Genomic DNA, 25,654 nt, shown 5'->3' with positions numbered 1-25,654 from the left:
ACTCCAAATCTTAAAATTGTTGCAAAAATCAATATTAGATCTAATTTATTAGCAATAATCACTAACAAATATTCTCTAACAATCGAGCAGCAACCATTCCACTAGACCAGCAACCGTTCGTCAGTAGCATAACAGCAACCGTACGTCGTTTGTTGATTGCAGCTGTTCGTCAACGTTCCGCCTCAACCATTCTCTTGTTGTTCTCGGTGGTGATGGTGGCGTTGCGGTGTGAAGCTCTATGTAGTTGAGTTTGTCGCAACGGAAAGGACATGTTTGTTGAAGGACAAACTTCTTTGTGTTGCATAGATCAATGAAGAAATTCACTTTGGAAATCCATAAAATTAGAAGATTTGGTAAAGAAGAAACAAGGAAGGATGAGGGATTTGGGTGGGTGGGTGAGGCGGCGGGGACTGGGTTTTAAATTTAGAGAAAAATTCGATTTAGGGTTAGTTAGATTTAAATTTCTTTTTGGAAAAGAAGACATTTGGTCCCTGAGTTTTTATTTAAAAATTAATTTGATTTTTAAACTTTAAAAATATAAGGAATATAAATGAAATTAAAAATAATCAAATGTTAATTTGAAATATAAAATAAAGTTAGGGGTCATTTTAACCTTTTTTACATTCTAAAATGGAGAGTGTATCTCACTCGAGGAGGTGAGAGTGGGGGAGGGCCTATTTGATACGAAAACGCAAGTTTTGGGTCTGTTTATACCAAAAGCCGCGAGAATGACTTGTTTGATATTTTGTGCCAAGTTGAGGGGTGATTTGATCCTTTGTTCGAAGTAATACACCTCATATCAAATCAAGGCGCAAACAATCGGCTTTCATCATTAAGCTGGACTTCCAGAAAGCTTTCGATAGTATTTCTTGGTATTTTTATTAGAGACAATGCGCATGATGAATTTTAATAGCAAATGGATCCAGTGGATATCTAATTTGTTTAATTCTTCTCAAATGTCGATGTTAGTGAATGGTTCTCCCTCAGAGAATTTTTTTTATGAAAAAGGATGTGTGGCAGGGCGACCATATTTCTCCTATACTTTTCGTCATTGCAGCAGAAGAATTTAAAGCTATTATTGATAAGGCAAAGAGTATCAGTCTCATTGATTTGCATAGATGATTTTCATGATATTTTGTCTTTGTTGCAATTTTCAGATGATACTCTTATGTTTCTCCCAAACGACATGTCTATGGTTATTAATCTGCTCCGAATTCTTCGTTGCTTCGAATTGGTTTCTGGTTTGCGCATCAATTACACGAAGAGCTCAATCATTGGCCTCAACGTGCCTGACCAAGATATGACGTCTGCGGCATCCATCCTCAACTGCAAAATTGATACGCTTCCATTCACTTATCTGGGGCTGCCTTTAGCTCGGAAACACTTGCCGGTCTCTCAATATAATCAGATTTTGGAGAACTTCACTTCTCATTGCTTTATGGAAAGGTAACTTATTATCCCTTGCGGGGCGTTTAGTTCTCATTAAATCGGTGCTTTGTAGTTTGCCTGTTTACAGTATGTGCTGCTTTACTATTCCGTCGAGTGTTCTTTCAATCATCGAGCGAAATTTGAGGAATTTTCTGTGGTCGGGGTCATCTTCTACCCGGAATATTTGTAAGGTTGCTTGAAAAGATGTTTGTTTACACGTTTGGACTTGATATTCATTCACTTCGTGTTAGGAACCAAAGTTTAATGCTTAAATGGGTTTGAAAATTGTTAACGGTAGGTAGAAGGTCGCTTTTAATATCAAAAAATACTCTTATTTAATATCAAAAATTATTTTACAAGTGTAAATATAAATTATATTAACAATTGGGTCGAAATAAATAAAAATATAATATATATATAGAAATTTAAAAAATAACCAACGGTCATTTTCTCTCTGATTTCGTCCATGTCTGTGAATGGGTTCACATAAAATTGGACAAGTGCTTGTCAATGTGTTAGACATTCAAAACCAAAATGAAATTTCATATGAAATGTTGGGTAAAGAAATGTGAAAGTTTATAAATTCATAAGGTTTGATACATCATTTTACCGTAAAATTATACCACTTTATTTTTTTGCAATTCATAAATTAATTTCGTAACTCATAAGATTATTTAATTTTCTTTTTCTATGTAACCCCTCATTCAAAACGTGCACACAACGCGCGTTGATGTGGATAAAATTACTGACATGACTTTGTTGATATAGCGTTAAATATAACAAAAAATTATTAAGAGGTCCAATGATATATTAACATAGTTTAAAGGTCACAAGAAATAAAAAGGTAAAGTATAGAGGTTAAAAAATATATTAAACCTAAATATATTTGTTTTATTTAAAATATATATTATTTGAAAAAAAATCATTAAAGACTTAATTACTTTTAAAATTATAAAATTTAGCGTGGTTTATAATTTTAACACAAATTTAAAAAATTCAGAATTGATTTGAAAAGTTTGAAATTGCAAAAAAAATAAAAGTTGGTATATTAAATTTTTTAAAATTGAATATTTGTGAAACATACTAAAAATTATAATTTTTTAAATAATTAAACTTTTATTTAATATCATCTCAGTATAGTAAATTTAAATATTTTAGAATATCGTTAAAAATAGACAAACTCTCTTTATTATTATTAAAATATAAATAAATATTTACATGTATAAGAAATTATATCATGTAATTATATTACTAAATTTCAATATTTTTTATTTTTCTACTTTTTTTATTTCTATCGTGGTTAACAATTTATAAAAATATTATGAAAATTTAAAATAAATTTATTTTTAATAAATTTAATATGTCATAGTAGATAAATTAATTTATATGCTTTTAATCATTTATGCTAGACATAAAATGGTTGAAAATTAATTAATTGTATTTTTAAGGAGGTTAAATGAGTAAAATTTAAAAGTTTGAATGTGTAGTAGGAAAATAAAATAGTTCAGGGGTCAAATAAAATAAAATAATATAGTTAAGGGGTTAAATAGAACAATTTATATATTTTAATTATTCTTCACGCGTTTAAAAATACACGCTTTTACTACACTAGATAAAAAGGGTCACAAAAAAGTTGAAATTGAGGGGTTAAATAGAAACCAAAAAAATAAAAGGTCCAATAAAATACAAAATTAATTTAGGGGTCTGAAAGAATAAAAAAAATATAGTTTAGAGGTTAAATGACGTATTAAGCTGATTTATAAATACACCGTTTTATTTTATTTTATTATACCAATTATTTTTAATCCAAATGACTGTTAAAATTCTAGATTTAAATTTGATCTGCAACTGAATTTATAAAATTGTTGAGGATAGAAGGATACATATCTGAAAATTAAAGATGAAAACTATAAAACTGAAGCTACGAACATTTCTTGCAGCATTATTTTGTCGAAATAACAAAAATTATCATTGTAAAACATGTGATGATGGTAACTTGTAAATAGTAATTGTCTCCGTTTCAAAATAATAGTCCATTTTCTTTTTATTTGTCTTAAATAGTTGTTAAGGTTCCTAGTAAATCACAATTTAAAATGTTGATTTTTTCATATAATTTTTATTTAAAATTTATTATTTCATGCAATTAGTCTAAAAAGTAAATTAGTCATAACATTTAATAAGAATATGTTAAGAAAATAAAGATAAAATTGTCAAATGTTTGAGCATTAAATGTGTTTTTTAAACGGTGTAAAATAAAAAAAGTATACTATTATTTTTAACGGAAGGTGTATTATATTCAATATAAACAAAATAAATTTTTTTTAAATTAAATTCCGTTAAATATAATTACAACCTATGGTTTTGATTTAACTAAGCCTCGCTTGGTTCGTTTTATAGCAATTCCCGGGAAGTTAACTTTCCGGAAAGTATAGTTCCTGGGAAGTTAACTTCTCAGCAAGTTGATAAATATTACTTGTTTTGATTTTTACTTTCTGGGAAGTACGAAACTAATTTTTAATTAAAAAACAAAAATGTTCTATGATAATTTTTATATAAATTTAAAAAGAAAAAAAAAGAAAAAGTTAAGGTTAAATTAGAAAAATACAAGAAAAGCGCTAGGGAAGTTCTACTTCCTTAGTTTTTGCTAGGGAAGTTACTTCCCTAGTTAAAGGGAAGTCAAACATCCAACTTCCCGGGAAATAGAATGTATAAATTGAACTAAGTAAAAAATATTTGCTACTTCCCGGGAAATACAATTTCCCTAGCCTATTTACCCCCAACCAAACGAGGCCTAAATTTACAGCCATAACAACACCAGTTTAAGTAATAGAATATTGAGAATTTTTTTTCAATTATATTTGAAACATAGAAAGTTATGAAGAATTAATTAGCAAACTGTACTAAAAAGAGATTACCAAGAAACTGATGTGAAATTTCAGTTATACATACTGATTAATATTTATAGACTACAATTTAAAAGGAATGGGCACATATTGAAAAATTATTGAAGGTATATGGAGGATGTGGCATCATTCCATCATATTGACGAGCTTGGCGATGCATTCAACATAAAAAATATGGATGACGTGAATGGCGGATTTGCGCATATTTATAAAGAGGGGTAACTACATATATAATTTTGTTTGTAGCTTTATTTATAATAATAATAGTGTGATCTCTGTCTCTGTTTAAAAAAAATCAGATAATAGTTGACAACTGAATGGCGATTCATTTTAAAAATTGTAATACAGACAATGTAATTTTATTTGAAACAGATAATACGCAATACAGTTCATGTTGTCAGAATATTTTGAAAGCTTGATTGCTATGGCTTGTCTAAGAAAAGGTAATAATAGTTTTTCTGAATCCTGAATTTATTTAACGTGTCTTGGATTGATGATGTTGTTTGAGTGAAGCTATTGATAAAGAGAGATTACCAAGAAATTGTAAACTTAAGAATCGGTGTTTTAAAAACTGACAAAGTTAGCATCGTTCATAATTCTAACTTAAGGCTGTGCAAAAACCGAATCAAACCGAACTATTTATTGAACCGAATCAAAATTACAATTATAGTTCGGTGTTTTGGTGACTATAGATTGGTTCGGTTTGTAATTAGGTAAAAGTATGGTATTCGGTTTTCGATTCGGTTTGAACATTTTAAAAACCGAAAAACCAAACAATCAAATAAAAAAAAATATATATATAAATATATGTAAATTTATGTAAATTAAATCTTCTGGTTTTTATTTCTTTATTATAATTGATATATAAATTAATAAATTTCATACAACATATAATGCTAAAAATATATAAAAACATTTATTAGAAACTTATTATTTAATATTAGAATTAATTTTATGATAAAAAAATAAAAAAAATAGAGAAAGTAAAAAATTTCAATTTTTAACCGAATCAAACCGAAACTTTTAGTTCGGTTTGTCAAAATTAAAATTCGGTGCGGTTCAGTTTGAGATTTTTATCAAATTTCGGTGTTTGGTTTGTTCGTTTCGGTGATCAAACCGACCGAACTAACCGAATGCACAACCCTAATTCAACTAGTTCAATCATTTAATCACTGCTAAAAAAACTTGAATATATATATATATATAAATATTAGCCGATTTTACAGTTCAAACCGGTTCAATAGTTCACTAGTTTGTAAGTGTTTTTTTTTTTCAATTAAAGCGGTTAAACTGGAATTTTAATCTTTAAAGAAGAAAAATATTTTATAATCCACTTTTCTAACCTAATTTTTATATCCTTTTTACGTAGCAAAGTTTCATTCTTTCAATTCTTTTTAAAAAAAGTATATATATAGTTCAAAATTATTTTTGAATTCATTCATTTTTTATTGCCATGTCAGATGATTTAAAAAAGATGGATTAAAATGATGAATTATATAGCATTATTCAATAGAGAAACATAAAACTAAACTGAACTTTAATTTGGGTCAAACCGAAACTGATTGAACATATTTCTGATTTGTTATAGGAACAATTCATTTTCAGGTTCCTAAACTACACATGTTTTATTCATATGATCCTTAAACTATTTTTATTCTTATCTGGTGCTTCAATTTAGTAAAAAATAATTTTCAAGTTCTTAAACGATAAAAACGACGTTATTTTATTATTTTTGAAATGCAATTTTATCCTAAATGGTGTTATTTTTATCAATCAATGGCTTGAAAAAGATTTCTTACTAAGTTAAAGAACTAAATAAGGATAAAAAATAGTTTAAAAATCGAATGAATAAAATAGATATAGTTTATGGATATGGAAATGAGTTATTTCTTTTTAAAATACTCACAGTAACAACAAGATATAATGATTAATCCAGTAATTTCTTTTGAATATCGATTTAACTTCTGATAAAAAGAACATATATCTATAACATATTATCCAAAAAAATCATCAATTGCATATTATCTTACTACTTCTATTTCCAAACTAAATTAAGGACAAAGTGATGTGATCTTTAAGTAGCTTTCACTCATTAGTCTTTTCTTTAACTTATTCTAATTCTTGAAATTTGATTACCTAACATGTGCTTGACGTAAGAATTTGATTGGAACAACAATTAATGTATTACTAAAACTAAAATGTCAGGAATTGTATTTTATATTATTTTATAACGGTAGAAAAATTAAGATTTTTGTGAGGTAGCTCTCCTAGCTATTGCTCCAAGTACTTGCAATTTAAAATAGCATTCACCTTTCTGAAATTTAAAAATATTTTATAGCCTGTTTTATGAGTTTTTTATTGTCAGTTTTCCATAGAGATATTCTCACTAAATATCTATTTTTGAAATTTATTTACACTATTTTTTACCATTTTTTCCTTATTTTCTACGCTATATATTTTTCTAACTTATTTATAAAAGTACCCAATATATATAGATGTTTATCTCATTTTAGGTTAAATTTTTACATAAAAACTCTTTTCTCTCTCTTTTTTCTCTTAAATTTCTCTCTTCTTTTCTTCTTTTCTTTCGTTTGATTTTCAGTTTGTCTCCTCCGGTTACTTTTTCGTTCGCTTTTCCGTTTGTCTACTTCCGATGGATTTCTCGTCGTTTCCGATTGTTTTTCCGTTCGTCTTTTCCGTTCTCGCTAGTACGTTCGTCTCTTCCGTTCGCGCTATGGATTTCTCAACTCGTTTTTAAATTTGTGTAATTTTTTAGATTTTTATAATGATTTAAACATTTCGTAAATAAATTATTGTAGATATATAATTTTTTATTTATAAAATTATTCTATTATTTAATATAATTATTTATTTTGTCTTTCTCTTACTCATAGATTTGTTTATTGCTACTGATTTTGTAAAGAACAAATTGATTTATGCTGCATTTGTAGTAACTTTATAATATATTTACGTTTTAGTGTATTTTTGGTGTATTTATAGTGTATTTCTAGTGTTTTTCGGGATATCTATGTTTTTTGGTGTATTTCTGCCCTTTTTTAGTATATCTATGGTTCATTTACAATTTTTATGGTGTATTTGCAGTGTTTATGGTGTATTTGCATTGTTTTCGTTTATAGACCATAAAAACACTACAAACTGCTATACCATAAAAACATAAAATCATAGATATCATGCAAACAATGGAAATACACCATAAACACTATATATAAACACTATATATACACTATAAAAACACCATAAAAATATTATATAAACATACACTATAAAAACACCATAAAAACAGGTATATATACACTATTAGTATATATGTACATACACTATATATACACTATTAGTATATATATACATACACTATATATACACTATAAAAACACTATATATACACCATAAACAATAATTTATACTAATAGTGTATATATACACTATATATGCATTATAAAAACATTATGTATATACAATAAAAACACCATAAAAACACTATATATACACTATTGTTACATTATAAAAAAAATCAGGATAAAAATCTATAAAAATAAATAAATTATTAAAAACTGAAAATAGGACTATGCAATCGGTCGGTTCGGTCGACCGAACCAAAAAACCAAAAACTGAAATTGGAAACCGAAAAAGGTATTTGTGAAATTTAAAAAAAAAATATTTTTCGTAAATAAAAAAAGTCAAAAAAGAAAAGTTAAAACTTGACAGTTAAAAGTATAAATAAGTTATCGAAACATGTATTTTAGAAAATTATCACTATTCAAAATGGATGTAGATTGATAAAAATATTTCTCAACATTAATAAAATACTTTCTCTTACTAAAAATTATTAAATAATGTTTTTTTATAAACAATGCAAGATTCATACTTACTGAGAGTATAAATTTTGAAAATTAAGTTTAAGAGATAAATTTATTTTAGATTCATAATTTATTATGATTAAAGAATTAAAAGTTGAAGATTGTATTATAAAATTAAAAATACATAATACTTTATCGAGCATAATAATTAAGAATAAACATTTTTTTAATTTTTTTAGTAATATTTTTACTTTTTAGGTAATAAAATTTAAATTTAAATTTTGATTTTGATTTTTTTACTTTATTTTTATTGAAATTATGGATTAAAATATTAAACTAATTTAATTTTAATCAATTTCATATTTTATTATAATTTGAGGGAGTCAATGTAATTTTTTTAAGACACTATGTCTGATCCAATGTCATCTTTGAAATGTTTTCAAACTATAGGATTTATTTTGTAACAAAATATTCAGTAAGGTTTGAGTCATAATTACCCCTAAACGTTTATTTTTGTAATTTTCCCTAAAACAATTTCAGCTTTGCTTCTATGAGGAGTACAAAAGTATGGAAAGATCCATGGTTTTGTCAAACACATGGGTCTTGGAGAGGTAAAACAGGCAGTGTTTATTACTTTTTTCTTTAATCTAATTTCACCATAGCAGTTTTTGTAAAGCACCCTTTGATACTATATAAGCTGGAAATAAACAGAAATTATCGATTCATTTACAGTGACACATCCTCTATCCACCCTTGGTATACAACATACAAACACTAAGACGCAAAACCGAACCCAAAACATGCTAAACATTGTACGCTTAGACAGAAACCAAAATAAGATCATCATCAACAATTTGCATAGCCAGTTAGTCTTGCTGTCATTGGAGCTAAATGAAATGAAACATCACCCCGACACGAGCGCCCACGTCTCGCCAATGTACCGTAAACCCCATATAGAAGCCCCATGTTGGGAATGTCTCCTATCCTGAATTTTCAGCACTGCAACCTATTGAATGCTGCAGATTTATGCCCCTACTGCAGTAAAGAGACGTAAATGAAAATTTCAAATTATAATTCTACCTACATTTATAAACATAATCTAACATATTAGAAAAAGTCCTCGGTTCACATTTAAGAACTTAGCTAGTTATATCAGCGTAAAAATTTCAAATGAACTAACATAAGAAAAGCTATTTTACTCTCTAGCAAAGAAGAATAGGCCCGTACGAAAAATTAGCTTCAATAAAAAACTATAAGAGCAGATTTGGTATCACCTACCTCTGCATTACGATTTTCTCTAATACCACTCCTTGCTTCTTTAAAAGTGCCAAAAAATACGCTTCATTTTCCGTTCCTATAAATCGTTTCATCTTCACTTCCTTGAGATTTGATATGCTTAGAGTAATTGGTTTGCTAGCCAGATCTTCTGACAAACTCTCCTATCAAAAAACAACCAAAGCAATTTAACATTCTGAGATAAATGAAAACAAAATTCAACCTTAAGAATAACGACGACTCACATCTGCATCGATTTTATGTAAAGAATCAAGGATCATTGTCTCCACATTGGGAGCAAGTTCAAGCAGAGCTTCCATGCCAAGAAGATCATGCTGCGTATAACATGTTTGTAGCTCCAAGTGCTTGAGATTGTAGAGTAGGAAGTCTTTCGAGAAAGTTTCCTTTAGGACAAACTTGAAACATCAAGATCATGCAAGGAAATAAATCATATCAGTGTCTGTCATTAAAAACTATACTTCAAGAAAGATGAGTTACTAATGGAAAGAAACTATCAACTTAAACTTATTCTGTCAAGAAACTACAAGCTCATTTGCAAATAATCGATGAGCGAAATTAGTAGGGCGAGAAGTGATCAAGCATTAATGTAATAAATGCCGTCATTAAATTGATCCCAATCAGAGATATTTATAATTTTCGGCGAATAACAATGTGTTGACTAACGAGTCTGAAATTCCATTGATTCTGTTTTAGGAGCAGAGCATATCAAATTATCCAACATATTCAAAATGTCCATGGAGCTAACATTAATAAAATTTTAGAAGTCATCCCCAACTAAAAAATTAAAACAAAATTCGCCCGATTCGGGACATGGCCGCATATATATTAAGTGGAACATGGATAATAATTGTCCATTGCTGCTATGCACAACTATAACTTCAAAATGACATGAACACAAACAAATATGTATCAATCTCATAAATACATAGCAAAACTCAAAAATAAAGAAAAATAGAGATGAAGTAAGAACCTTAAGCCACCAATTTTGAACTGCAAGACTCTCGATTTGCGGCAGTTGATCAAGCAAACTGAAAAACCTACTCCAGTATCTATAAAAAGAGTTGCTATGCCCAATATGATAACCAAAATGAACCAAATTAAACAAATTCTTAAAACAACATTTCTTAACCTCGACCCAGAAAATATTTAACCTAACAAGATTAGGACAATCAATCTCCAAATCAACTTCTTCGCCATTACGCGAAAAATACTTAAGATCCAATTCCTTCAAGCTCTTAGAACAAATGTACAAACAATCCATACCATAACATTTAGAAAGCTCTAAAACTTCTAAACCAGAACACCCACAAATTAAATCCGAACACATTTGATCACTCAAACGAACTTCATCAAGATAAACTGACTTCAGATTCAAACTCGAAAAATTATTGACACCACTAGGCAAATTCAAGTGGCAAAGAGTCAACCTCAAAACCCTAACTTGCCCATGCAAAACATCAAATGGAAAAGTATAGACATGCATATCACGTAAAGATGGGCCAATAAGGAAACCAAAGTCTAATTCTTGCACATGATTTTCAACTGCGTAACGAACCCAAGAATCGACATCGGATTTGAACCGATCTTTGTAGAGGAATCGCAGGCGGAATGTGCGGAGAGGGGAGTGTGCACGGGAGATGAGCGTGCGGTTGATGTAGCCGGAGAAGCGTCTGCGAGTGGCGGAAGGGGTTTTGTGAGGACGGAATTTGATTAAAGAAAAGTTTAGGGAGGGGATTGATGTCCATAATCGGCACCATGTTTTTGACACTAAACTTGTTGTGATTGCGTCTTGTGTTGGGAGAAAGGACAGGATATGGAGGATTAGATTTTCCGGTAGGTTGTCTATGGTGTTGGTGTTGGTGTTGGCTGCGGCGGTGGTTGTCGCCTGAGAGTGTTGATGAGAGGGTGGGGGTGGCTGTTCCAAGCATTTTTGACGTTTCATTGCGCAGATTGTGAAATTCCGTACGCGCGTGTTCAAATTTATGACATTCTTTTGCACAACCTCAAACTTGTGTTTGGAATTAAATAAAGGTTAAATCCATCTAGAGGTCCTTGTACTATACCAGTTTTGTTGAAGAAGTCCTTGTATTATATTTTTGTTATTCCGGTCATTCTACTTACCTATTTTTCGATTTTCAAGTTCTTTTTTAATTTTTCACAGTCCATCTACTTACAAATTTTTTGTTCCTACAATCTCTCAAAAGGGCATAAAAATTGAGATTAACCAAGTACAGGGACTTGTACGTGAACAACTTTAGGGTAGGGACCTCTCGAACAAAACCGGTAAAATAAAGGGGTCTTCATATAAGTTTTGTCTTAAATAAACTCATTTTAATCTTTTGAACCAATTAGACTTAAATTTTTTTGCATATAGGTCTATTTTAACTTTTGGATAAATTAGACCAAAACCTCTCTCAATTTAGTTCAAGTAATTCCAAAATAGTACAATTCAAAATATGGACTTATTTGATCCCGAAACGTAAATTTGAGGATCTAGTTAATCCAAAAAGTTAAAATAAACTTATTTGATTTCGAAAATACAAATTTTGAGTCTAATTAACTTTAAAAAAATTAAAATAAGCTTATTTGATCTCAAAACACAAATTCAAAAACTGTGTTAATATTTTGTTCTATTTGTTTGTCATAGTATACACAAAATTCATTTATGTCAGCTTTTATCATTTTTTTATTAAGTTTATTAACTATAGTCTAATTGGGATATGATCTTTTTCAAAGCTACCCGAAATTGTTTTTTACAAAAATAATGACAAAAGATTAAATTTCTCGAGATATTTGAAATTTCTTTTTACAAAAATATTGCGAGTAAATATTCTGAAAAACAAACAAAAAAAAATAAAAAAATATTTAAAATATACATAAAATATCTTAAAAGACACTTATTCATAAAATTCAAGAAAAATCAATAGTGAACTGGTCGACAATAAACATGGACGTGTCAAAATGGTTGGGGGTTAAGTAGTCTCATATGAGAGTCTAATCTCTATTCTGTTTCCTAATGAAAGAGTCCACCACCTCTCTTAGTTGTCTCAGAGTGTTCTTGTCCAAATCTCTCCTCTCACTTCATCCGAGCTCAATTCCATCGACAATCCTATCATTAATGGCTGTTTCTCCAACGAGAACAAAAGCAAGTCCTACTAGTGCATAGGAAAGAGGGACGAAGACATCCCTCTTCGTAGGTAAAGATAGGGGTTGAAGCGTGTTATAGCACAAGTTAACCATGTCGTTGACAATCTATTGATTGTGTTATTGATCACCATTGACATGCATTGACAATAAAATTTTCTGGCCAAATTTCGGAGATCGGTCATCGAACTCCGACGATATTTTTCAGGTGTTCCGTGTGTATTTTTAATGCATTATTTTTACAAATACAAATTAAAATAAAGTAAAAAAATATTAAATTGGTAAAGTATGAGTGTAATATTTTTTAGTTTTGCAGTATTTTTATTAAAAAAAAAGCAAATACACTTTTTTAAGGATGTGCATGGACCAGTAAAACGGTTCATGGTTTATAAAATTAAAAATTTAAGCTTAAAATTAATAACGGTTAACCATTTTAAATGTTTTTAATGTTCTGCTGGCATAGCGGAGGGGTGATGAGAAGAGCGCGACGAGCCCGAAGTTTAAAACGTAAATTTCAATTTAAAATTAAAATTAAAATTTTTATAATAGTGTTGATCGTATCAACTCCAAACAAGGATCACATGTTATATGTTCAAATACATAAAAGAATGGTTAAAGTTCTACTAACTTCTTGTAAAAACCCTAAGCAATTATTTGAGCGCCGAAAGTATAACTCCTCTAACTCACCCACACAAATAAGACTTGATCGAATGCTCCCGACTTGACTTGAGCGATTTTGTATCCCTTTTAATGACCAAAAATATACTTTGCTCAAATTTCTCGGGAAGACTTAGTTATAAAGTTCGTAATACCAAACATTTTGATATAGAACTTGTAAACTCTTTATATCTTAATCATTTATTAAACTCGACAACTCCTAATAGTGTTCAATTCTCTTCAATTTTCACCATGAGTTGTAACACTTGGAACACAAATTATGAACACTATACGAATTAGAAGATTGACAAGAATAATAGAATTCAACATGAATGTAGGGTAAAAATTAACACTTAATCTTTACGTGTTTGCTTTTTAAGTATTTAGTATAACTTTTTAATTTAAAAAAGAATTAGAATTAAGCAAATTTTATTTTCTAGTAACTTTTTTCAATCTTTTTAACAAACGTTTGCAAACTTATTAAATAATAATATATTTTAATTGAATATAATTTTTAGCTATTATAAAAATATTTTAAGTTAATAATTTTAATTTTTTGTATCATGTGTAATAATATCGTTACAGAGTTTTTTGATATTTTTAACCTTTTTTATAAATTTTTATACCCAATAACCGATAAATTAATTGTTCTCGAAAATAGTATACTAATTTTTAGAAAAAAATATTTATTTAAATCATTTTTCAATTATTGAACTATTAAAAAAACAAATATCATTACATAATACAACCGACCCTCTAATAATTAATATACATGCTGGACTAAATATTTATCAATTATTAGAATTATCAATTTATTGAATACTTTATAAGACGTAATATTGAAATTGGTTACTTCAAATTTGATTAATTATTAAAATTATTAATTTATTGAGTATTAATTATTAGAGAGTCGACTGTATAATTTTATTTATGTAAAAAACAATTAGGAGGTTTAATTTAAATTTATTTTTATCGGTCAAACACTTTCATAACATCGACACTCAAAGAAGAGAGAAAACAATTAAATAACTTAAAAATTAAGAGATTAGTTTATATTTTTGTATGAATTAATAAGGGAAAATGGTCATTTATGCTCTTAAGGTTTGGCTTTAAGATCAAATAAGCCCTCAACGTACAAAAAGGTTCAAATATGCCCCTTACGTCTTAGAAAATAAACAATCAGGCCCCCGATTTGAACAATCAGGCCCCTAACGTTTCATTTATGCGTCAAATTTAGGGTCCTAGTTGTCAACATTTTAAGATGTTAGGGGTATATTGAACCTTTCCGGACGTTGAGGGCTTAATTGATCCTGGAGATAAACCATAGGGGTATAAATGACCCTTTTCCCAATTAATAATTATAATTTGAAGTTAGAAGTCATACTTATTTATTGATAATCTATTTTGGCTCATGTTAAACATTAACTAATGAATTCGGTCAATTTATTTTAATTTTATCAAATTACAATCATCTGACATATAATTTGAATTCAAAAGGCTTATGTTATGCAGGTATCAAGATTTGGACAATAAAAAAACGTTAGTGCACAAAGCCCACATCGGTTGTGAAAGAAGCTTTTAAAGACTTTATTAGTTAAACGTAGAGAATCAATGGACACGACCTTACTTGAACAGGATCTGTTCTATAGGCTCGTACTTCTGAATCCTTAGCACTAAGGAGACAGGAACCTAACTCTGGTTGAGGAATTATGACCGTGGGATCAGAGCGTGATTAACGGCTAAGTGTTCCTTGTGAACATATAGGCTGTAGAGGATCATTCTTAGTCAGCTTGCTGGCTAGGATGGTTCCACGGTTGTCTGACAGATTACTTTTTCTTTATCTTTTTAATTTCTTTCCCCAAGTTTTATTGTTCTTCTTCTTTATACATGTAAATGGGCTGGATAAATCGTACTCTAATTAATAATATTTCGTCAAACTTAGCCCAAAGCCAACTTATATTAAATTCATTTTTGTAATTTATATCATTTTCATAAAAGTAAATTTAACAAACGACAATTCGAAGAAAATATAAAATAATTTCTTTCTTCGATCAAGTATTATACAATAACAAAATAGATAAAAAGTACTAAACGGAACGAGTTAGTTAAAACATCGTCTATTAATCTAAGTTTATTTCCACATTTACATATCTTCAGTTAAAAATATTTTTCTTTTTTTATTAATGAAAATATAATATTTAATGTCAAATCCACAATTAAATGGACATAATATCAAAGCTATTAGAAAATTGTTAAAATCACAACTATCTAGCCAATAACGCTCATACACATCTGGAATAAAAATTGAAATAAAAATAATACCCAATTATAATACCCCAAAAACAAATTTGAAGTTCAAAGTTAGAAAAATAATAGGATTGCATTGCGGTTAAGTGGTAAAATTAGAAATTACTAGAGTATTATCAAGAAAAATATTTTTCTTGTGATTTGTATTTTTTTTTTTTTTAAAAATGGTCTAAAGTGTGGGAATTAATCTTGGGAATAATATATTTGAATATATAAATTTACATTTAAAATGGAATTTTAAATAAATAAAATATGCTTAAACATTATTATATGAAAGCATTTTAAACTTGGACTTTTGTAAAATGGTAATTGTTTTACAAAAGAAAGAATTAAATTGAGGATTCTTTTTCTTTTTTTTGAGATAAAAAGTTCTATTAATCAAAAGCTGATTGATCAGCCAATACATAGAATTTGATAATCGGAGGGACATGCCCCAACCAATTAGATAAACTAAAATAGTCATATGCTACCACATGAGATTTTCTATTAAAACAACATTTATGCATCTCAATTAAGCTAAAGTAGTCATTTGCTATCAAACTGATAATATTACAAAGCAAAGAGTTGTTGTTGAAGGCATCCATTACAACCTTTAAAATAAAGGGAATTAGATTAGCTTCGCTTGCCATGATAATATTAACTTTAATCGCACGACTGCTACAGCTAGCAGCTATAACTTCATCGTTAAAGTACCTAATCACATCTTCTGTGACATATCTCTTCTCTTGAACATTAAAGACATCATCGATATTGACGCAAAACATACCGATATTTGGTGAAATCCGTCGTAAGATGGTGGCTCTAACTGTTTTAGAGATCCAAGTCGCTTGCATCGCAAAAAACAATTTCATCTCTAACGATGAAAAAAAACTACTCTTAATTTCGATTAGATCAGATCTAATGAAATTAAGATACTAGAATAGAAAATAATTTCTAGATCTAGACCATAAATGGCCAAGAAAGAAATTTTATTCAAAATTAAAGACAATAACTATGGAAAAAAGCTAAAAAGACTGAATATGAGAGATTAGGGAGGTGATTTTAGGCCAAGAATGGCCAAAAACCACCTCCCAAATGACAAAAGGAAGAAAACTTACTAGGGTTTGAGAGGTTTCTCAAAGAGAGAGACGGCTAGGGTTTTTTTTAGTCTAAAATCGTATTTGAGGATTCTTTTTCAAATACTTGTTTTTGACAAAGTATTTACAATACCCCAAAAACAAATATCTAGCCAATAACGCTCATACACATCTGGAATAAAAATTGAAATAAAAATAATACCCAATTATAATATCCCAAAAACAAATTTGAAGTCCAAAGTTAGAAAAATAATAGGACTGCATTGCGGTTAAGTGGTAAAATTAGAAATTACTAGAGTATTATCAAGAAAAATATTTTTCTTGTGATTTGTATTTTTAAAAAAAAATGGTCTAAAGTGTGGGAATTAATCTTGGGAATAATATATTTGAATATATAAATTTACATTTAAAATGGAATTTTAAATAAATAAAATATGCTTAAACATTATTATATGAAAGCATTTTAAACTTGGACTTTTGTAAAATGGTAATTGTTTTACAAAAGAAAGAATTAAATTGAGGATTCTTTTTCAAATACTTGTTTTTGACAAAGTATTTACACCATTTTGTCCATCTTTCTCATATTTCCTACGCTACCTATTTCTCTAATTTATTTATTAAAAATATCCACTGTATAAAGAAATATTATTTCATTTTAGGTTAAACTTTTAGATAGCCACTCTTTTTTCTCTCTCTTCTCTCTCAAAATTCTCTCTTCTTTTCTTCTTCTTTTTTATTTGATTTCAATTTGTCTCCTCCAGTTATTTTTTCGTTCGTCTTTTCTGTTCGTCTTTCCGATCGCGCTTCCGTTCGTCTACTTCCGATAGATTTCTCGTTGTTTTTCGTTCGTCTTTTCCGTTCGCACTAGTCTGTTCGTCTCTTTCGTTCACTACTCATTTTTAGATTTCTGTAATTTTTTAGATTTTTTGTAATGATTTAATCATTTTGTAAATAAATTATTGTAGATATATAATTTTTTGTTTATAAAATTATTCTATTATTCATATAATTATTTATTTTGTCTTCTTTTATTCATAGATTTGTTTTTTGCTACTGATTTTGTAAAGAACAAATTGATTTATGGTGCATTTGTAGTAATTTTATAATATATTTACGTTTTAGTATGTATTTGGTGTATTTATTGTGTATTTCTGCCGTTTTTTAGTACATCTATGGTGCATTTACAGTGTTTATGGTGTATTTTGCAGTGTTTCATGGTGTATTTGCAGTGTTTCATGGTATACACCATAAAAAACATCACAAAATGTCATAACTATAAATACATTATATATACACAATATATACACTAATCTTACACATAAAAACACTATATATACACTATTGTTATACTATAAAAAATAAAAAAAATTCCAGGAAAAAAATCTATAAAAAATATATTAAAAACTGAAAAATAGGGTTGTGCAATCGGTCAGTTCGATCGACCGAACCGAAAAAACCAAAAACTAAAATTGAAAACCGAAAAAAGTATTTGTGAAATTAAAAAAAACAAGGTATTTTTCATAAATAAAAAAATCAGAAAAGAGAAGTTAAAACTTAGAAGGTAAAGTTATAAATAAGTTGGCGAATAGTATATTGTAGGAAATTACCACATTAAAATGAGATATAACTATTTTTAGGAAAAAATATTTATCGTAATAAATTTCCAAAAGCGTGTCTATTAATAAGAAATGAATAAATTAAAAAAAAATAGGTTGTAGTGATTATTGGACTTGTAAAAAAGGTAGCTGAATAAATTGATAATTAAGACCTAAGGGTTAAAAATGATGATTTAACCATTTTTAATTTGGATAAAATTAAGGATTAATTATTATTACTACATGAGATTTGATCTAAAACAGTACTTCCTCTATGAATTTTTAAAAGTCAACTATTTATGCTAATATTTATATTTTCTTAACTAATACACCCTTTCAATAATGACATTTTCGTTAGCTGAAACATAAAACTCAAAGAGAAATAGTCGATTTTTAAAATTCATAGGGGAAGTAAAACCTCATGAGAAAAAATAATAATTAATCCTAAAATTAAATATGATTATCTTCAAAATACATATACTCAAGCAAATTTACTTCTTTTTCCTTGCCATTTAGAAGTCACCGAAGCCACCTCTACCACCATCAAACCTTCAATTTTTTTTATGAATCTCAAACTTAAAGGTATAATTTATAATTAATTAAAAAGAATTAGAAATTATAGAATTATCTTGAGTTTTATGTTTGTTTGAAGCTTGGTTTAAGAAATGCGAGTTGTTGTAAAATTGAAAAATTCTTTGATTCTAAGCTAAATTTCGATTGTTTGTGGGTATTTGAGTTAAGGTTAAAAATCATTAACCAAAGCTTTTAAGTGAAATTTTGAAAATTTTTAAGTTTAAAACTTGTGAGAAAAAAATGAAGTTTGATTTATCAAACAACTCAAATTTTTCTTCTTATGTGTTTTCATGTGATTCTAAGACATGGGTATGGTTTGGTTTGAGCTAAAATAGAAGAAAAACACAACATGCATGGGTTTGAAGGATTTTGTAAAATTCTGAAAAATCATAATAAATGGTTGAATTCATGTTATTTGTTTACATCTTTGAGTTTGTGAGTTAAATATGGAAGTGGGTTGAAGTCGGGGATGTCGAAACCGTAAGGAGCTGCCGAAAAATGGCAACAGCTGCTTCCGTGCCGATAAGGCACTGCAGAACTGAACAGGGCATCGACTGCCCTGTTCTGTTGAGCCGTAAGACTCAACCGACCGGGAGTAGGCTCAGATGAGCTCTGGGCCCATGCTTAGTAGACGGGCCTGGGCCGACGAGCCCAAGCTCGACAGGTCTGGAATTTTTTTTAGAACCCCTATGTATTGAAAAGAGTTAATTAGACAATACACTGTAGTAACTGATATTAATCTCAATAATACAGTCAAAGGTTTCAATTTGTAAATATACTATTGGATCTTTTTTATTCTCAATTTTATATTTTTTCTTTTCATAAAGATGAGAATACTAATACCCTAATATATGTTGCTCTTCATAACCAAACACAAAAATGAAAAATGTGGCGAGCTCCACTCTTCTGCCGTCGGTTCACCCTTATATCTTTTTCTTCACCGTCGGTCATCTTAGATTCTTGTTCTCTTCTTTTTCTTCACCGTCGGCCACCTTAGATTCTTGTTCTCTTCTTAATGATTTTTCTATTGTTGCTACTGAAGGTGGAAAAAGGAGTTCGATGTTCGTCCACCGTCTCCAACGAACCAGATTTCATAGAGCCAGCGGTCAGATGCCTTTGTTGCTAGCAAACCACGATGAGTCGTCATTGTTTTTGCGTTTTGACAAATCTCTCTCTTGAAAATGACGACTTCATCGTTTTTCTCCAATTAATCTTTTACCGTTGATTTCCTAGCCGCTGTGAGTCTTGAAGGAGCAATGGTCGGAGATGGAGGACCTGCTGCCGCCATGATGAACAACAGAGATCAGATCCGCGAATCAATGAACAAAATGTTTTTGATTGGTAAATTTATGACCGGTTTTGTTTTTGGTTAACTAATGGTTTAATAATGGTTAATTAATAATTTTAGGTTTGAAAAAAGGCGATTTAGGATTTTTTTTAACGGTGGCTGTTGCGGTGGTTAATTAATAGAAATAGATGTTTGAATTTGTATGGTTTTGTTGTTGGTTAACCAATGATTTACTAATAGTACACCAATAATCTTGTTTAGTACATTGTTAGCAAACGTTGGACTAACGGTTGGTAAACTTATATCAATTTTTATTTTGAATATATCGCTAATAAAATCGTTGGTAAAATTGAATTGAATATATACTTTAAATTTTTTAATAATTTTGTTTTTAAAATACCGTTGGTGAGCTGCGAGTAAACCATTGACAAACTTATAGTTAATTGATTTTTTGTATATCGTTAATAATTTTTTAGTAAACTTAAAATATGCATTTAAAACATAAATTATTTTCTATTATACCGTTGGTAACCTATTAATATACCGCTGGTTAACTAATATTGTATTTTTGAGATTAAAAAAAGTATTCTTGAGAATAAAAAAAGTTATTTCTGCAAAATAAAAAAAGAAATTGTATTTGTCAAAAAAAAAACTTTGGCGTTGTATTTTTAAAATATTTTACCTTACTATAGGCATTTATCTAAAGAGCCTATTGAAAACTTTAAAATTTTGAGGATGAAATAATTAATAAAATACGAATCAAAATCAGTTTAAGATAAAAAAAAGTAATTTTGGACTTTAAAAATTTAACCGAGAAATTTTATCTCGATTAAATAGTATGATACTGCATGTCATTTAGGATTCCCAGATTGGGACCCGAACTATTGATAGGAGTATTTTACTCCTATAACTGGGGTCGATTTTACTCGGTTTTTATCACGTTTAGTATTTATTTTATACATTATTTGGCATTTTTATGTTTGATAGTGTTTGTTAGTGTTTCAGTGGAAATTAGGTGAAAATCGAGTATTTGGAGCTAATTAATGATGGATTGAGCGTTGGAGTAAAAGCGTAGCTTGCGGACGAAGGAATTAACGTCGTAAAGAAAAGATTACAAAGTTTCGAACGAAACTTGTGCAGTTAAGAGCTGTTCCCGTTCGAAAAACACAAGTCTCGAACGGGAACCATGAAGTTTTTGGTTGAGTCTCGAACGAGAAAGCCATTCTCGAACGAGACTCAAGTGAAAAGGTGAAAGTTGCATTCGAAACCAAGGAGGGACAAACGAGAATTTTCCCTCAGTCAAGGTTTTTTTCGAACGGGAAGCCAATGTACGAACGAGAACCTTGAGATTTTGGCTTAATCCCCGAACGGGAAAGAGAGATACGAACGAGAAAGAGGTGAAATTTGCCTAATCAGAATTGGACTTGGACTTAATCTCCTTTTACGACTACAACCGAAACTCCTATTTCAAATTTGATTCGTCAATCGACTTAGAAGATTCCATAGCTTCCTCCTCTATATAAAGACTTTGTAATAGACCAGTTTTAATAATTAGAATACATTAGTTTTATTTTCGTTCTCTTAAAATAGTGTTTTAGCTTCTGTTTCTCAGCAGTTTATAAGTAGTTTATTATTAGTTTCTGCAAAGAACGATTGTGAAGATTTCAAGTTTAATCTAGACGATTCTTCCGAAATTGACAACTCCGGTATTTATTGTTCTAATTATGTTTAATTCTTCATCTTCTTCTTTGTTTAATTTAAGCTTAAACATGCGTAACTAAATCCTTTGTTCGGGGATTGATATGAACACTTAGATTAGTTTTCGAATTGGATTAGGATTTATTAAGTGAGTAAAATTGTGTTTTAATTACTAAGAATAATGCTTGAATTAATTTGATCACTTAGTTCATGATTTTGTGTTTAATTAACTAATTGAGAGATTGTTAATTAAATAGACATAGGTAATTAAAAACTTAGAGGAAAACGCCGTGAGAGCGGGTTGGAATTTAGGTAGTCGTTGAATTTGCTTCATAATTACAGTTTAGTTCTTTAATTCAATTTTAATATTGTGAGAGCAAGTTAATAATTGATTAGTTAATTAGGTTGTGATTTTATTCGAATCTTTGAGGCTTGAGAGAGCGGGATTCAGTGCATTAGAATAGCTCGATTCATAATAAAATCACTAGATAAATGTTAATCCATTCTTTTACTAGTTTATTTGGAATTATCAATCCTTGAGCTTTTTATCATTATTGTTTAAACCTCAATTTATTTGTTTAAATTCAGATTTTTAGTTTAATTACTTGAAGTTGAATTAAGTTAGATTTTATTTAGTTTACACATATCCATTTATTTTTCTACTAGCCAATTAAAGAATATTAGAAATTAGTTGTTTAATTCATTGTTCCTTGTGTGATCGATACTTAGTCTTCCAAGTTATATTACTTGCGCGATATCGTACACTTGCGATTATTTGCCAACAATTATAATTTTAATATACAGAGTAGGTCGGTTTATTTTATAGCTTATGGGATAAAGAATAAAGTTAACCTTGTTAATTAATTAATTAGTGGGCTTAGCTTGTTTTTTTTTTAAAAATGAATACAGAAAATGAGCTACCATTTACTTTTATACGGTTTTTAAATTTCATACATGTGAAACTAAGAAAGCTAACGTTATTTTTTGAATTTTTATCTTTCTAACCATTTTTTTTATTTTTCTATTGATTTGGCAGTTTCTTCTCTCTTCTCCACCATTTCAACACCTTTTCTCCATGATCATTGTGTGTTACCTCCATTACTACATTTCATGGCTCATTTTTTCATCTCCTTTACCCCATGTGCCGCTCTTATCATTGTTATACATCTGTAAGTGCTGTGTTTTTTTTTTCGTTGGTACATGCATTTGTTAGTTAACAATTGAAATTTGATTTTGCTTATAATTTTGTGTTAATTGTAGTAGTTTTTAACTTGATTTAGGTTTATATTTTTATTTTGAAATCAGTAATACGACTGATTTTTGTATTTGATTTAGATTTTTAATTTTACACCGATGTTTGTAAATTAATTTAGGTTTAGTTTTTTATATGCTAATGTTTATTTCGTTATTTTGCTTTTATTGAAATGTTTATGTTCTGTTTTTTGAATTTATGTGTTGGATTTGTAATTTTAGGCTATTGTTAATTGTTTGTTAAAATGAGGCCTAAGTCTATTGGTCATAGACTAGAAAGAAGTCAGTCATTGGTCGATACTCATTATGAAATATTGAACCGTGACAATGTTGGCGAAGAAGTCTACTCTCTGCATACCGATGATGTTTTTGCTATTGAAATGACTCAAGTAGTGGAGTCGTCTAAAGGAATAAAATCTATTGAAAATAGTGAAAAGGATGCTTCGTAGCAAATTCCTAGTGTTGAAGAAGAGGAGACTGTTTTGCTGCCTAGCGTATCGAAAAACGCTACGGAAGTGGCATACATGGTTCAAAGATCGCCAAAACCTACGTTGACAAAATCGATGATTATTCAAAGTCGACTGCAACTTGCTGCTTCTCCTGTTGTTAAAAACATTGAAGAACCAGAATCTGTTGTAACTGATTTACAACAAAATGTTGAAAATATAGTGAAACCGGCTGTTCGATTTTCAAAGTGTTCAAAGACGTCTGAACCTTCTTCTATAACTGCTGAAATGTAAACTAAAGGCATCGTACACTGCCAGAAAACCAGTCAAGCGTGTTTCTTTTGAAACAAACAAGGAAGATAGCTGTGTTGAAGAAGTTGTTGTTGTCGAGAAAAAAGTAAAAAAGAAGTATATTGGTGCTGCAAAAAGGAAAGTGTCATTTGATCGATGGATGATGACAGCGGGATTGATAAAACTGTCAAGGTATTAATCTATGTTTATTTCTTATTTTATGTTGGTTTTGTTATTTTTTTGTAGTTGAATATAATTTTACTTGGTTTTATTTATTTAATTTTGTATGAATTTTCTGTTACATAAATCACCGATTAAGAAAAAAATTGTCAAGAGTATCGCTGGTGTAAAGAGAAAAGCTTCTGTTGAAATTTCTGAACATGAAAAAGTCTTGATGAGAAATCGATGAAAGTATTTTTCATTTGATTTTGAAAGGTTATCTATCTAAAAGTCTTGATGAGAAATCGATGAAAGTATTTTTCATTTGATTTTGAAAGGTTATCTATCTAACTTCTAAGAATTCCATTGATAAAAATGATTGGAAATGCTAAACTTCACCGAATCAGGCGGGTCGAGTGCGTGTTCGGTTAATTGAAAACAAGGGCAAATCGAAGTACCCGCTCCAACAGAATTTTTACTTCTTCTTCGATCAACATATACGAAATTTATGTCTTGATTTGTTGCTCGATTTTTATATTGCTTGTATCTTGTATGATTTGTTAGTATTTTTTTAATTCAAAAATTCAAAAATTATATATTATATAATTTTTTTATATTAATTTTTATCAATAAATTCTATCTTTAAAAAAAATAACTCTTACAGTTAAACAAAGTGCATAATGAATAAGCACGTTGTTTTTATCTAAAAGATAGAAACGTTTAGGGATAATAAAGAAACTTAAATACGTGGTTCATTTTTATACCATAGATATATAAATATTTTATTACAAAATTAATAGGAGTATTATAATCCGAAATGGACCCAATTCAATTTAAATTACCACCCAAAGTAACTCAAATCCGAAAAAAAAAATATAATTTAAATATTCATAATTTAATTTAAGTTTTCCAATCTCACCAAATTGCCGCCTGATGTGCAGGTATGCTTTTTCTTGCAATGTTATCTAACCTTTCCATTGGTAGGACATGAAGATATTCGTTAGTTTATGATACAAAGATTTATTAATATACAATCATGAGCAACGCTCCTTTGATGGGACAACATACGTGAAATGATTTTTTTGGACAATCGAATAATTTTTTATTAATAATAGTGAGCAGTTACATGTATAATAATTTAGAAATGATATAATCGTTTCTAATGACCTGACATAAAATAAGAGGCCGTTTGGTTCGCCACAAAAAGGAAGAATGGGAATGGCAATCGGAATGATTCCCATTGTTTGTGTTTATTTTGTTAAATTATAATAGGAATGAGAATGTGATTACCCTTTCAATGGAAATCACCCATTCCCCCCTACCCCATGAAAATGGACTTTTGGAAATGGGAACTAAAATTTAACAAAATATTTTAATAATAAATAATAAATATATAATTATTAAAAAAAAACTAGTTTTAAATATTTATTTTAAAAAACATATATAAAATAATAAAAAAAACCCTTTTAATATTTTTTTAAAAAAATATTTTTTTTATTTTGTTAAAATATTTTTTTTAGATAATTCTTTTACTTTTTAAAATATTTTTTTAAATTTTTTTCAAAATATTTTTTTAAGTTTTTTAAAATATTTTTTTAATTTTTTTAAAATACGTTTTTAATTTTTTTATTTTTTTTAAAAAAATTTATATAAAAATTTATTTAAAAAAATAAAAAAAAATATTTTTAATAAATAATAAATTATTTTTTTATTAAACTTTACTC

General features: G+C 28.7%; 2 protein-coding genes and 1 non-coding gene across 4 annotated transcripts; 2 read left to right on the top strand and 1 right to left on the bottom strand.

Annotated features, from left to right (window-relative positions):
- Positions 1 to 310: 310 nt before the first annotated feature.
- Positions 311 to 1,628, top strand: LOC126672752 (uncharacterized). The gene is made up of 3 exons (XM_050366708.1): positions 311 to 395; positions 1,158 to 1,446; positions 1,517 to 1,628. Exons 1-3 carry the CDS (start codon positions 311 to 313, stop codon positions 1,626 to 1,628), a joined length of 486 nt encoding a protein of 161 aa, XP_050222665.1.
- A 7,214-nt stretch (positions 1,629 to 8,842) lies between these two features.
- Positions 8,843 to 11,457, bottom strand: LOC126666212 (F-box/FBD/LRR-repeat protein At5g56420-like). Of its 2 annotated transcripts, none has more exons than XM_050359216.2 (4): positions 10,416 to 11,457; positions 9,670 to 9,840; positions 9,428 to 9,588; positions 8,843 to 9,184 (listed from the first exon to the last, which is right to left on the bottom strand). In XM_050359216.2, exons 1-4 carry the CDS (start codon positions 11,385 to 11,387, stop codon positions 9,130 to 9,132), a joined length of 1,359 nt encoding a protein of 452 aa, XP_050215173.1. In that variant the 5' UTR covers positions 11,388 to 11,457; the 3' UTR covers positions 8,843 to 9,129. The 2 variants fall into 2 exon arrangements, with proteins under 2 accessions (XP_050215173.1, XP_050215174.1); XM_050359217.2 differs by having other exon boundaries at positions 8,843 to 9,181.
- Positions 11,458 to 14,863: 3,406 nt separating this feature from the next.
- Positions 14,864 to 15,074, top strand: LOC126666421 (small nucleolar RNA U3). The gene has a single exon (XR_007637922.1). It is a non-coding gene; the product is annotated as a small nucleolar RNA U3 (small nucleolar RNA).
- The last annotated feature ends 10,580 nt before the right edge of the window (positions 15,075 to 25,654 follow it).

This window comes from Mercurialis annua, linkage group LG1-X (genome assembly GCF_937616625.2).
Source record: "Mercurialis annua linkage group LG1-X, ddMerAnnu1.2, whole genome shotgun sequence".
NCBI lineage: Eukaryota > Viridiplantae > Streptophyta > Magnoliopsida > Malpighiales > Euphorbiaceae > Mercurialis > Mercurialis annua.
This window is presented reverse-complemented; position numbering and strand designations above follow the sequence as displayed.

Bases quoted from the DNA above. Each gene is read 5' to 3' on its own strand.
- LOC126672752 (XM_050366708.1), top strand. From the start codon at position 311: ATGAAGAAATTCACTTTGGAAATCCATAAAATTAGAAGATTTGGTAAA. The intron at 396-1,157 runs GTGAGGCGGCGG...TGCAATTTTCAG, and splicing joins TGAGGGATTTGGGTGGGTGG to ATGATACTCTTATGTTTCTC. The intron at 1,447-1,516 runs GTAACTTATTAT...GCCTGTTTACAG, and splicing joins TCTCATTGCTTTATGGAAAG to TATGTGCTGCTTTACTATTC.
- LOC126666212 (XM_050359216.2), bottom strand. From the start codon at position 11,387: ATGAAACGTCAAAAATGCTTGGAACAGCCACCCCCACCCTCTCATCAA. The intron at 9,841-10,415 runs GTTCTTACTTCA...TGATGTTTCAAG, and splicing joins TTCAAAATTGGTGGCTTAAG to TTTGTCCTAAAGGAAACTTT. The intron at 9,589-9,669 runs GTGAGTCGTCGT...GTTTTTTGATAG, and splicing joins TACATAAAATCGATGCAGAT to GAGAGTTTGTCAGAAGATCT.